The 14,618-nt window shown below is 32.6% G+C and overlaps 1 protein-coding gene across 1 annotated transcript; it reads right to left on the minus strand.

Annotated features, from left to right (window-relative positions):
• Positions 1–4: 4 nt before the first annotated feature.
• LOC140432199 (putative sodium-dependent multivitamin transporter) lies at positions 5–13,845 on the minus strand (the record flags this gene model as incomplete). Its single annotated transcript, XM_072520023.1, is given in 4 exon segments — positions 5–287; positions 2,832–3,015; positions 10,434–10,590; positions 13,628–13,845. Coding segments are annotated over 4 exon segments (822 nt in total), but the record flags the coding sequence as incomplete, so codon positions are not given.
• Between the last annotated feature and the right edge of the window lie 773 nt (positions 13,846–14,618).

Below are 14,618 nucleotides of genomic sequence, written 5' to 3' on the forward strand. Positions count from 1 at the left end.
GCGCTATCTCAGAGTCCTGATCAGCAGAGTTGATACGTTTCGATAAAACTGGATCACACTTATAATATCGGGAAAAAATTACCAGTCCCGAAAATGATGTGCTTAGACTAAGGCAAGTTAAAATCGGCCAATTCCACCATAATGCTTTTTGAGCAGTTTTTAAGTCTTTGACTGTCAAGTATCTCTGAACTTGCGTCTGATTTACCCCATACAGAGAAAGAAACGTTACACCTCCACCGAGGATTAAAGTAAACCATGAATGCCTTACAGTGGGATCAGGGCTAAAACTATAAAGAATATTATATATATATATATATATACTATACTATATATATAGATATATATATATATATATATATATATATATATATATATATATGAAGTAACAAGAAAGAAGTCGAGAGAGACCTCTCTTTGATAGCAAATTATTTGAACCGCAAATTCAAAGCTTCTTACTAGAGGTTCTTGAACGACGCTAGAAGTAACCTTTTACTCCGACATGCATCTACGGTTCACCCTTGAAAAACACTATCTTTTTCACTCTTTACGTAGAGAAAAGACGTTTAGATGAAAGTAAGAGATTGAATTTCAGTTCAATTCAAATTCCACCATTGCTCTACACGTGTTTCGAGTTATTCAACTCCTCATCAGGAATACTTGTGGAAGTTCAAACTGAAATGAAATGCAGTCTGGTATTTGGCCTTATTTTACTTTCGTTTAGACGATGTATAATAGTATCTTGATGTCAAAGAAATCAATAGAGATTGTTCCACCAAGTACCAAATTCAGAAGCATAAAACCACTTTACACTCATGATTTTATCATATAACAATATCATATGAGATTTGTTATGATTCCTCGTTTCTATGATGTTTTAAAAAAATCGTGTTTATACTGAATGATAAGTTATGAGTTATGATATGAGTGACAATGAGGTTTTATTGATTTTTCTTTTTGTTTATGGTCATAGAGATATAAGACACAGTATAGATAATAACTATTAGATTGGAAAATAAATCTTGCTTGCATTGGCTTCCGACTTTTAATAATAATACTCCGGCAACAACTGCGTACACCTAATAGTAAGAGAAAAGATCAGACGCCTTTGGGCTCGCAGGTGGCTCTTATGTAGAAATAGTGGACGGGGCATATCAAATTTAGTGTTTATATTATACCAAATTAAAAATAATTAACAAAGAGACTAAACTAAAATTATGACTAAGACTATAAAACACTAAACTACGAATAAAATAAACTAAATAAATAATAAAAGAAAAATGCGACACAATAGCACAGATTAGACAATAGGCTCAATATCAATGCAACAAACAAATAAATAAATAATAAATAAAGAATGTTGTCTCTTGTAAGGAAATCTCGCTGAATTGACATAACAATAAGGAGCGATATTTAATATGTTCTATTCTACGCGCTATCTCAGAGTCGAGCCGCATGACAGTGCCTATGACAAAATCATATGACAAATCACACAGTATAAACATGTAAATTTCACTCCATGACCAAATCATATGACAAATCACATGATAAATCATGTAGTGTAAAGTCGACTTTAGTCATACCATGAAAATATGTGAAGGAAAAATTTATAAAATGGGGAAACAAAAATTTCGGAAAGTTAGTTGTGCCAGACAGTGGAAAGTTTTGATTTGTGCCAGACAGATTAACAAAAAAATATAAGAGTAAAGAAACAAACGCACATATGGTATTCGTCGATCTTAAGAAAGGCTGTGATAGGATACTTTGTAACGTAAATGCCGCCGAACGCGTCATAGCTTTCCAATAGCTGGCCCTCTCTCAGTGTACCCGCACTACAACTAACAGCTTGGCATTGCCATCGATGCGGCGTGAACGAAGTTCGATCCGGAGTATTGAACTGGTCTCTGAGTCTGAGTACTGATACTGATCAGAGGACAACGTTCTTTCCCTACCTGGCAATCGAGTATTGATCGATCGCTTCCATTTCCCGTCTGCGTCGAGTATTGATCGACCGATACCGTTCCACCTCTTGCTTAGGCTGAGTACTGATTGGAGTTACCTATGAGGTATAGTTATATACTAAGTACTCAATAAGAAAACAGTTTCCTATGAGTATAGGAAGATTGTAAAAAATATATATAATGTGAGTAACAACTTATGTTAGCACAGGTATGGGAGGGACTGATATATTTTATGTGAAAGTATGATTCGATCAGGGCTCAGTGCTTAGTCCTAAATTATTGTTACTATAATAGTATTGAATCAGATAACAAAGAATTATTACAGTGGCATTCCTTGGTATTTATTATATGCTGATGATGTAATTTTACTTAAAAATAGGTAAACAAACAAGGTAAACAATTTCTAAAAGTTTAACAATTAGTAGGAGAAAAACAGAGTACCTATCTAGAATGATAATTTAGAGGTAGAGTTACTACTACAGTGTATACAGTACAGTAACAAGCGAATGGTGTGTGATAGGACGATCCCAATGAAGTACACAGGAAAAGGCTGTATAGTACTGAATATTAAGCAGCTAAGAATGGTTCTGAAACTATTTTCTTCTGCCATATTTAACAGAGATATTTTTTATACGGGATTAAACCACAATTAATAATAAGTAATAAAGGAAGTTAAGTTAATCTTCGAGCTCTAAAACAGTCGCAAGTACCTGTTAAGCATAACTAAAACTGGGAATAAAAATATGAATAATTTCATAAGAACACCTATACCATAACACATACCGTAAACAATCCGAAAACCCTTGTCTATATTTTTATCCATGATCATTTCAATTAAAAGCTATAAAGAATAATTTCCAAAACTAAACTTACTTCAGCAAATTTGTTCTATTATGTTGCTCTGCTATTCTCCAGATTTCCGCTAACGCGCTATCTCAGAGTCATCCATTAATAATCACACAGAAAATGGCAGCAAACATAAGCAAAGATTGAAATACATCTGTGACTAAAACGGCCTTCATTCCTCCTATTGTAGAGTAGAATGTGCAAACAATGCCTAAAAATAATTTTTATTGGCTTATCAGCGCATAATAGTTGATAATATAAGGAAGAACGCCGTCAACTTGTGAAGATATATCAAGTTTTATTTTGCGTAAAAAGTTTATTCAATAATGATAAACAGCATGGAGTATTTAATTTTCAAAGGTATCTATTCGTTCTATGCAGTCGACAGAAGGAGATACACGTCATGTTTAACACCTTAGCGCCACCATATAATGAAAATTATTTAAATTTTTTTTTGTAATAGTCTCAGTTTGGCTAAGGTATTTTATAATCTATTTGAATAATATTTTTGGGTATCTGTCTTTTTTTTGTGAATTTTGAAAGATTTTTTTGTGGCCTAAGGTTTTGCCACGAGGACCAAATAATTTATATTGCTTCTACGGGACCATGTGGTACATACGTTATGCCGTGGCACTGCCTGGTATTCAAGGAAAAAGTAACCGTCTCGAGAATCAAGCGACTCGTGCAAGTGCAAGCCAGTCTATTGTTAGCTCCTTAGATGAACAGAGTTTTTGAGCATAGCAATTCAGTAAAGCGAATGTAAACAAGGTGTACGCACAATGGGAGATTACGAAAAAGGGCAGAAATGCATTTTACAGTTGTGGGATGAACTAATGTCGGATGACGAAAGTGATTCTGTAATAATAGGTAATGTTCATTCGTCTGATGCTTACTCTCCTAGTTCGCAAGCTTCGAGTGACTCGGAAGATGAAAATAGCGATGTTAGTGCAGTTTTTGTCCCAAAAAAACGTAAATTATATCAAGAAGTAAATGTTACAATGGATTCCGGAGCATCTTCAAGTAAATCAAAGAGTTTATCTGCCTCTAATGATGTTGGAGATTTTTCGATTAGCTCACAAACAGGGCCAGATAATATCCATTCAAATTTACAAAATGTAGACAATGTAACGTGAATAGGTGAACTTGAGGGAAATAGGGTAACGAGGAGTAATGGGTAGTTAGAATCCCAAGTACAGTAGTAGGCAGACCAGTGTTATTAATAGTATTATTTGATATTACATATATATATTACATATATATATATATATATATATATATATATATATATATATATATATATATATATGTATGTATATATATATTGTCATACTTCTTCTTTCTCAACCAAAGAAAAAAATAAATAAAAAGATCCATCGGAATAAAATTTTAAGATATCATTATAAACAAATTGTATATAGTAATTTAAGATAAGATTTAGTGTAGATAAGAATAGAAATTTGTTTGGCCTTTTCCGTTTCCAACAAAATTATCAAAAAACCCCTTTGCGTAGAATTAGAAGACATTTTACCTGTAAGTTAATCTTGTCATTGTTTGTGTATTAAATGACCATATACTAATCTTTGGAAACAGGTATAGATTGTGTATTAACAGACTGAGGATAGAAAAATCAATTTTTATTTATTCTTTCTCTGAAACAGTAATTTGGTCTTCCCAAATGATACACAGAATTTTTAGAACAAACATTAACAGTAGTAAACAAGATTTGAGCTTTTGATTGGATAGTCGTTTTTGAATGGTAATGGGGTTAGCCTGATTAGGAGACGGGGAGAGGCAGTTGTAATTTGGCCATCGAAGGAAACAGGCGTTTGTTAGAAGATAGGGTGTGGTTCGTGAGGTTGGATACCGGCATTGTGAAAAAGAAGTGAATAGTTTTGCAGAAGGAGATAACAAGTAGATTAAAAGAGGTCCTTGTATCTACCGTGGGCATTTTGTGAAGTATATGTGAAAGTAGTTTTACGGCATCAAGTTGACAAAAGGGGGTCCTTGTGTCATAAATAAGTAGCTAAGTTTTTGGAGAAGTGAATCAGGTGTTTTTGTGTAGTCTGCAGGAGGTTTGCAGAGACGTTAGGAAGGAGTCGAGGTGCCAAAGAGAAGAGATCACATCGTTGAGGAGACTGGATTTTTCTGGGTATGTGCCAACATACAATTCAATAAGAAAAAAAAAGCTGTAAGTGTTTTGTATAATTGAAATTGGTATCTGTGAAGGATCTGTGTTGACATCATGGTCATTATCATTCAAATTTAAAGAAGTGAGTTTTGTTTGACTAATCAAAAGTTACAGTTTTGTTGTTTTTTGTTTCAAGTAAAGGAAAGTTTAAGTAAAATTGGTTTTCACTTATTATAAATTTATGTAGATTTAAAATCGTATTATTATAAAAATTTCATTTATTTTCTTATATGCTGATTGATAAGATAACGGCGGAAGTTGAAAATTGTTTTATTCCTTTTTTATATAAAATAAAGAATACTTAATTTTTGTAATATACTATTTTCTTTTATTATTATCCTTCTTCTCTATCTCGATAAAGGACAACTAGAAAATCTATGAATCCATCGAACACAGGTAATATAAGGAGTCTTATTTTACATTTGATAACAATTAAATTATAATTTTTTTATTGGCTCAATAAATTAAAATCAAAGTCAAAATAAACAATCATAACAATATATTTTAACGAGTGACTGCAGATATTGATTGAACCTTCCGTCGCATTCGACGGGCAGAATTACTAGTTATACATATAATTGTTCAAAACGATGGTAGGTAATATTTCTTGCATCGCAAACTGTTGCAGTAATAACTGGTGTTGATATGACCAAGAGGGAAGGAAGGGCCTGGAATATTACGGAGCCTCACGGTGTCTTACAGAGGGATTTTAACCAACCAATTCGAAGTGACCTCTGCGTAGATTATATCTTTGGTAGATTAGCATTAATTCATGCATCGGTAATGAAATAAAAACACTTTTTTAAAGGCAAAAAGAGTCCAGCAAAGAGTCTAGGTTCGTAGAACAGTAGCAGAGCCCCGGCAAAGGGCTCCCAATTTGTGCATTTTCAAAAATTTATTAAAAGTTTATAAAAGCAAACCCTGCAGTTAATCCAACTACCCAGAATTTTTTCGAACACCATGCATTTTGATTTCTTTGTCTTGATTGTTAAGCCTTTTTCAGTACATTCGTTGTTTACAGCGTTTAACAGGGTCTTTCAAGTCTTCTAGACTATTTGGTTCAGCGTAGGCATTAAAAAACATCAGTGACATAACACATCCCTGTCTGACACCACGTTTCATAGAACTTTAGCTGAAACCTCTTGATCCACCTTAATACAAACTGTCTGATTGTAGTAAAGATTTTTGAGCAATCTAATGTCATACGTGTCCAGTCCAAGCATTGAAATAGTAGTATATTTATGTGGTCCTCTATCAAAGGCTTTTCCGAAACCGTAAATATTTTTCCTAAACGCAATGCTGTTTTGTAACAGTAGTTGCATCCAAAAAAAGAGCCTCCCGAATACACCGTTTCGGAAACCAAACTGCTCATCATCAGTTATCCCTCCACAAAATTTATATATGCGACAATGCAATATTTTCATAAACATTTTGAGCGTGTGACTCATTAAACTGATAAGTCGATAGTCGCTACACTGTCTGGCATTCCTTTTCTAGGAAATATTTATAATATTGATAATAACCAGTTGTCTGGTAATTTACCTTACTTCATATCTTGTTAAAGAAGTAGGTGATAATCGCAACTCTCTCACCATCTCATAGTTGTACCAATTCTGCAGGTATTTCGTCAGGACCAGAAGCCTTCCTTCGTTCCTCTTAGTCAATGGCCTTCTGAACTTCTGAGATTAGAATCGGTGGGCCAGTATCCCAGTTAAATGTTATTTCTTGGTCATCTTTAAATAATTCTATTATGTTATTTTTCCATTCGGTAAAACGCTCTTTAATATCACTTGCCTGTAATATTTTGCCCGTAAATTATGATTTTGGCTGTTAACCCATTTAGTTTTTTATGTAAATGGAAGCTGCCATGGCGTTGCTCCAGTTCTTCAATTTCTAAACAAGATTCTTGTAGCCATCGGTCTTTTGCTACTTTAGTTCTTTTTTGGATTTCTTTAGGTAGGTAAGTATTTTCTACTCTATTCTGTTCTTTATGTAGACAAAACAAATGTGTTTGTAAACATATCCAAATTTTCAACTGTCAACAATTCTATTTGTAATATATAACATAAATAATACGATAACGTTATTTATATACAAATATTTAATACACAGTCAATATTATACGATTAATTACAAATTTTGAATTTTATTACTATAGATTTGTAAATCCTTTCATTGGTGTAATGGTGATAATATAAAAACCTAAACAAAGCGATACCAGTCCAGGTGCACGGAGCGAATACAACCATCGACTAGTTCCTGTCAATGACAAATAAAATAAAATATAGAAGATTACCAGAGACCAAGTGGTATACCATTATTGACTATGGAATATGGAATGACATATGGAAAATGCATCGGAACCGTTGTGTTCTGATAGGCCATAAAGTCAAAAATATGTTAGAATCAACATGATGAAAAAGATTCTGTATTATAATCGATTAATTAAACAAAATCATTTTGGTATTCTAAGATGGACATTACAAAGCAATCAAACAATAGCCTTGAAGCAATATGCTTGAAGATGAATTAAATAAATTTATTTTTGCATCTGCCTTGTGCCAACTTTTTGAGTTTTTCTACTCTGACTGTTGTATGTAATCAGTGGCGGATCCAAGGGGGTCACGGGGGTCATGACCACCCCCAAAACAAAATTAAATATCAATCAAATTATCCCAAAAAAAAATAATTTAAAACCCATCAACCCTATAAGCAAAAGTCAAGAGTTGAAATGATTCAAACTCATTTATTCTACGGGTAAGTTTATAATTATACGGAAGCCTTTTTAAATTGCTCTTTAAAAAAATCAACAACTCTAATACAGTAATACGTCGACTAAAACTTCCACGAATCCAGAGTTACGTGATTTTTAAATTTTGTCAATTCGTCATTTGAGTGCCAGAGGCTCATATAGTTTCTCGTCAAACCTGTCGTCAAAATCAATCTACTAACTCTTGAGAAGAATATTTCCGAAGATCTATTATTTACCCCTTTTAGACAATATCTTAACTGATTTAGAAGAACGACTTTCACCGAAAGTTATGAATCTATTTAATCTTCAAGTTGTTTTACCTAAAACTGATAACACACCAGAAGATAAAGTTGCATTAAAAAAATGTTGACACCAGGATATTATTGAACCAACTACTTACTGCATATTCCACAGAAGAACAAGAATTTTCACTGTGGATTCAAAAGTGGAAAAGAGTCGTGCAAAATAATGGAAAACTTCCTGATTGTATTTTAGAAGTATTAGAAAACTGCGATATTCATATGTATCCAAATATCAGAATATTTCTGCAAATATTAATTACACTGCCAGTCAGTGCATCAACAACAGAGCGTTCTACGCTTAAGCGTCTAAAGACTTGGCTTAGAAATAGAACTTCTGCGGAAAGGTTAACTGGTTTAGCACTCATCAATGTGCATCCTGAAATTTCTCTAGATGTTGATGCAATCATAGAGCGAATTTCTAAATCGGATAGGCGAAAAGAATACATTTTTATAAAATTTATATAATATTTCCTTATCTTATTCATTTAGTATTTTTAATCACTGAACTTTTATTTACCACTCGTTGCCGGCTGTTGCTGACAATTCGTGAGAAAAATTTCAATACCGGGTAAAAAAATATTTCACTCAATTATAGCCTAATATGCCTAATTATAGAAATAACTATTCCCTTAATTATATTATGTTTTTTGTTGAATACTACTACTACTTGTCGGTTTATAACGTTCTCCGCCGATTTCCGACTTCTAATCGCCACTTAGTCCCGTTGTTCCATAGGTCTTCTTCTATGACTTCTCTCTCAGTTCTTTATTTATTGCCAATTTTTTCTCGGTCAACCTCGTTTTCTCTTCCTTCTGGTTGCCATTATAATATTTCTTTTGGTATTCGTTGTTCATCCATTCTTTGTATGTGTCCGAACCAGATAAGTTGTTTTGTTGTTAGGTCATCTGTGATTGTTCGTTTGATTCCCATTATTTCTCTAATGCGTTCGTTGGTAATCCTTTCTCTCTAGATCTTCCTGCAGCTCTTCTCCAAAAATCCATTTCCGTCGCTTTCAGTTGAATTTCCATTTTTTGTTGAATAAATTAATTTAAATAAAATGCTATTTACACTTATTCTTAAGGTTTCTTCTTTATTACGGAAGGATGTCTATAACTACAGCAAATTGCTCTCTATCTTGAGCTGTTCTAAGTGTCGAATGTGTGTCCATGCCTGTCCAGTCTCTTACATTCTTCGGCCAGGAGCATTTTTTTCTTTCTGGACCTCTGTTTCCTTTTACTTTCCCTTCCATTATGAGTCGTAGAAAGTTATATTTTTCTTCTCTGTAAATATGTCCTAGATAACTCGTTTTTCTGTTGTTTACAATATTTAGGAGTTCTCTCTCAGTCCTCATTCTTTTCAGCACGTTATTGGTCACGTGCTGTGTCCACGAAATCTTCAGCATTCTTCGAAAAACACACATTTTAAAGGCTTCTATACGCCTCATACTTGTAATTCCGAGTCCATGTTTCCACTCCGTATCTTCTTCTTCTTCTTTAGATGCAAATCCACTAATGGATGTTAGCGATCACATTTTCCATTAATTCTCTATTTCTTGCAATATGTATCAGAGATTGTATGTCGTTAATCCCTGTCCATTGCCTTATGTTTCGGAGCCAGGACATTTTCTTGCGTCCCATTCCTCTCTTGCCTTCAATTTTACCCTCGATTATAAGTTATAATCGTACCACTCCGTATAGCAATAAGGAATAAATGAATATTTTTACAAATTGATATCGGATATCCAACTATAACATAGAGTTTATTAGGAAGTTAAATACATTCATTAATGTTTACACTTAGATTGAGTTATTGCATTTAAATTACTTAACTTTGGTTCTATACTTATTTATCCTTGGTTCGTTCTTGATTTTGTAGCTATAGGATAAGTGGGTTTAAATTAATTGTCTCTAAAATACCTTGTTTAAATTAACAGTCCTTGATTTTTCAGTATTTATATTTTAATAACTTTCCTTTGGTTTAATAGTCTTGTACACTTGATTTTACTGTCATAGAGTATGTGGGTTTATTTTTTTTTTGTTTCAGTTTAGGACCCCTTAATGTTCTACCCTTCTTTGCACCCGTAAGGTATTTGGGTTTTAGTAACTTCTCATTGGTTTAATATATCGCCTAAAATAATTATTGAGAAACTGGTTCCCTTAGATGAGGCACAAATCATATCAATCGTAAAGGTGCAAAATCTAATCCTGTATCAAAATCACCCTTAACACCCATGACCCCCCCCCCCTGACAAAAATTTCTGGATCCGCCACTGTATGTAATAACATGAGCAGGTGGTTTTGGTCGTTTTGATGCCAAAAGTTTTGGAGATCATTTTGAAATTTTTTATTACTATAATCTAATATATGTTCCAGTGAGTATATACTTACCTACAGATAAAATTGCTGATAACTTGCTTATACCTGTAAGAGCTTCTAACACTAAGGCGGGTGCGTATAACACTACTCCCATATATAAAGTCATTTGTAGAGTATATGACAAAGAAGCTGCCAGTCTTGCTGTTTTGCCAAATCTCCTTTCTAAGTACTAAAAAGAAATTTAATGAATTAAATGAAATCAGAGGCTTCTACGATTTTTCGCGTCTGAGCCGTGTCTTTTTTGGACTTTCTGATGTTGGAGGGCACTTACAGTAACTCAAATACAAAGTGTTGAAACGTGAATATTAGTAAACGATATTTAGTACTTGAACCCCCACTTGGAACCAACACTTCGGATTTGTTTTTATTATTTACTATTAATTAAAATATATGTTCTTTCAGACTAAAACAAGTGTGACTTAACCCTTTGCGGTCGCTGTCTTTGCTGTCTTTTTTTCTATTTATTCTAAAGAATTCCTGTTTGGTAGTATTGAACAAAACATGTTAATAGGCTACAGTTGAATTTAAAAATGAATTATGTGTTAATTTAACTTTCATTTGGTTCAAATAAAAATCAAGTTTTTATAAAATACAGTAGACTCCCTCTATAACGAGAACTGAAATGGCAGACTAATTACCTCGTTATAAGCGGATCTCGTTATGTCCAACAACAATAATACTGTGCATACATATGAATATGTAGTTTTCTAAAACATTAACTTTCTATAGTGAAGCATTCGGAGCAATATAAGATGCTAATAAATATTGTTTGAATGGGCGTTTTTAAAACAAAGTTGTTTACTTTTATTGTCAATGAAATGTATTAAAACAAAAAAGAGTTGTTTACTTTTATTGTCAATGATATACGTTAAAACAAAAAATCTGTATTCTGTAAATATGTATAAAGCGTATTTTCAAGCTTTAAATTGTCCAGTATTCTATCTATCATATTTTCTAAAGATGTGAAAGAGTTTTATGCTTCTTCATTTGCGTTTTGTCCTTTGATAAAGTTTCTGACAACCTTTAAAACACTTTCTACATCTTGTCTATTAGGACCCATATTATTAGATGTGAATGGTCAATCCCCTACAATGACACTTGTGAGTCATAAATTTTACATTTCCGACTAAGAATCATAAATAGTAAGAATTTATTACGGGCGGCCCGCAGTTAAAAAGGGTATTTATTTATAGCTACGGCCGGGCCAAAACGTAAAAAAACACGTTTTTCAATCTTATTTTCTCTCGTTATAAGCAAATTTACCTCGCTATAAAGGGTTATAGTTCAATAGAAATCACGGGACATCTAATGTACCTCGTTATAAGCGAAACCTCGTAATAACTGTGTTCGTTATAGAGGGAGTATACTGTATTACAATTTATTGTTAAATTTTATAAGCATATTTTAAAACGCAAACATAAATTAAATTTAACTTGAACTTTTGTTACAGACTAGGGTATACTGGGTGTTTCAAAAAGGTATGTCATAAATTAAATCACGCATTCCGGGGACAAAAATAAATTGATTGAATCCAACTTACCTTAGTACAAAAGTACACACAAAAAAAGTTACAGCCCTTTGAAGTTACAAAATAAAAATTGTTTTTTGCATTATCTCCTAAACTACTTGACATTTTGTAATAAAAATGGACACGTTACTTTCTTGTTCTGAAGGATTTTTCATAAAAAGAAACAACAAAACCTAAGCGGACAGAAAAATTTTAAGGGGTGTGTGCAGCCCTAAAAACCCGCCAAACTTTTGAGTACGTTCAAAGCAAATGAATTTTGTGGCATCATTAGTTTAACAGATTATTTTTAAAAAAATGTTGCCTCATTACTTTTTCTAAAAACTAGTTTTTTCCTAGTTGGCCATAAGATTACAATTAGTTTCTACGGATACAATAATTACAAACATATATAAGTTAAATAGTCGTTATAGTAGTCCATTACAAGATTTTTTTCTAATAGGGCTAGTTTTCACCTTCAAAAAAATAAAAATCTACCAACAGTACAAGTTCAAATGTGAAGTGGAGGGTAATTAAAATCCCAATCCAAATTTTCATGTAATTCGGCGGTGACACAGCAAATTACAAGGTATCGGCGTACTTCACGTTCATTTACTGGCCTATAAAGTCCGTGTCAGACGGACAAATATTTGATCAAACTAGTTTGACCAAACCAAAAAATTGACAGCACATGACGTCACATCCTGAGTTTGATCAAACCTCTAAAAATAGAGGATCTTCTATTTATCAAGGTCAGTTTGATCAAACTTTAATTTTGATTGGTCGAAAAATATTTAAGACAAATGAAAATCAGTAGTTAGACATAACGTGATGAAATTCATTTTCTTTTTTTCTTTGGTTGATAATTTGTGGTTTATTTGTCTTCCTATTTTGTTATAAAATAAAAATAAAATTTTAAAACATCTTGCAGACTGTAATAAGTTTCTACATAATTGATTTATATTGAGAAAGAAGCTGTTTATATAATGTAGAGCATCCACATTATTATAAAAAAATCCTCTCAGTCTTTTTACTTTTATTAGATATATAAAATAAATAAATATTTTAATAAATATAAAATAGAATGATCATGTATCCCACCGGAATCAACTATCCCTCCTCTCCCCTATAGATAAAAAAATTGAATCGCAATTAAAGCACAAGCAACTAATAAATATGCAAAAAAGACGATTAATTTCATTAACATACGTCAATTTGATCAAATTTGAATGATCGTGTGACAGGTATATTTTTAAAATTTGAACAAACTGTAATTATGACGTCATTACGCCAGTTTGCTCAAACTAGTTTGATCAAATATTTGACCGTCTGACACGGACTTAAGAATAAGAAGGAGTAGACTAAGCTTACAGCGTTGCCAAATGTATCCTTTGTGTATTTTTTCTTCCAAAGCAGTGTACTTCCAAATAAGGCAGTAAAAAAGCGAATGAAAACCAACAATTAATCGGTATTTAATATCATTATAACTTTTGTCTAATAGTCTAATTGAGAAATGATAGGGTGCAATTTATTTTGAACATAACAACATATTATTTAAATCTTAAACCGATAATTATTTTTGACATACCTAATAGCAAACAAACGTACAAATATGTCTGTCTAGATTTTAGCGTTTTCTTATACAAATAAGATTTACTTTGGCACTATTGCAAATTGATTCCAAATATTTTAATGTACATACCTCATAAGCACTGGTCGCTTGTAATTTGAAAAATACTGGTAGGTAATAATATGCTGCAATAAACGTAAAAATTCCATAAGAAAAATTTATAACAATAAATTGTATTCCATAGGAATAATTCTCACTCGATACTCCTAGCAGAGTAATAGCCGACATAAACGAGGCCATCAATGAAAAGGCTACTGGTGTGATGGACATATTTTTGTCTGCTAATAAATATTCCTAAAACAAAAAAAACAGAAAGATATTTTAAATAAAATGAAAAAGACAGCAAAGATTTGATTTCACGTACAAAGCGTCTATGTATCTGTTGATACGTATTTCGACTTAATAAGTCTCATCAGAACAGTTATTCATAGCGTTCTCAACGTGAAAAATAATCTTTTCTGTCTTTTAGGAAGCAACAATAAAATGGCTTCGTTATGGACGCAATAGCGACATCTGATAGAAAAATCGGTAAGATAGTTTCGAAACAAATTCAGATTTCTGCTTTAATCTGAACCTTCTATAAATGCAAGGTATAACAGACGTTGATAAAGATGTTAATAGAGACATGGTGAACGACATAACGAAGCCATTTTATTGTTGCTTCTAAAAGACAGAGAAGATTATTTTTCACGTTGAGAACGGCTATGAATAACTGCTCTGATGAGACTTATTAAGTCGAAATACGTATCAACAGATACATAGACGTTTTGTACGTGAAATCAAATCTTTGTTGTCTTTTTCATTTTATTCGAATCTACTCTGTATGAGTACAAGAAACAAATTCGTTAAGGATTTCTGCTTAGTTGTTAGACATGTCGTAGAATGCAAATTTTAGATTCCCCATGTCTCTATTAACATCTTTATCAACGTCTGTTATACCTTGCATTTATAGAAGGTTCAGATTAAAGCAGAAATCTGAATTTGTTTCGAAACTATCTTACCGATTTTTCTATCAGATGTCGCTATTGCGTCCATAACGAAGCCATTTTATTGTTGGTTCCTA

Source organism: Diabrotica undecimpunctata, unplaced genomic scaffold (genome assembly GCF_040954645.1).
Source record: "Diabrotica undecimpunctata isolate CICGRU unplaced genomic scaffold, icDiaUnde3 ctg00003201.1, whole genome shotgun sequence".
NCBI classification, from domain to species: Eukaryota; Metazoa; Arthropoda; class Insecta; order Coleoptera; family Chrysomelidae; genus Diabrotica; species Diabrotica undecimpunctata.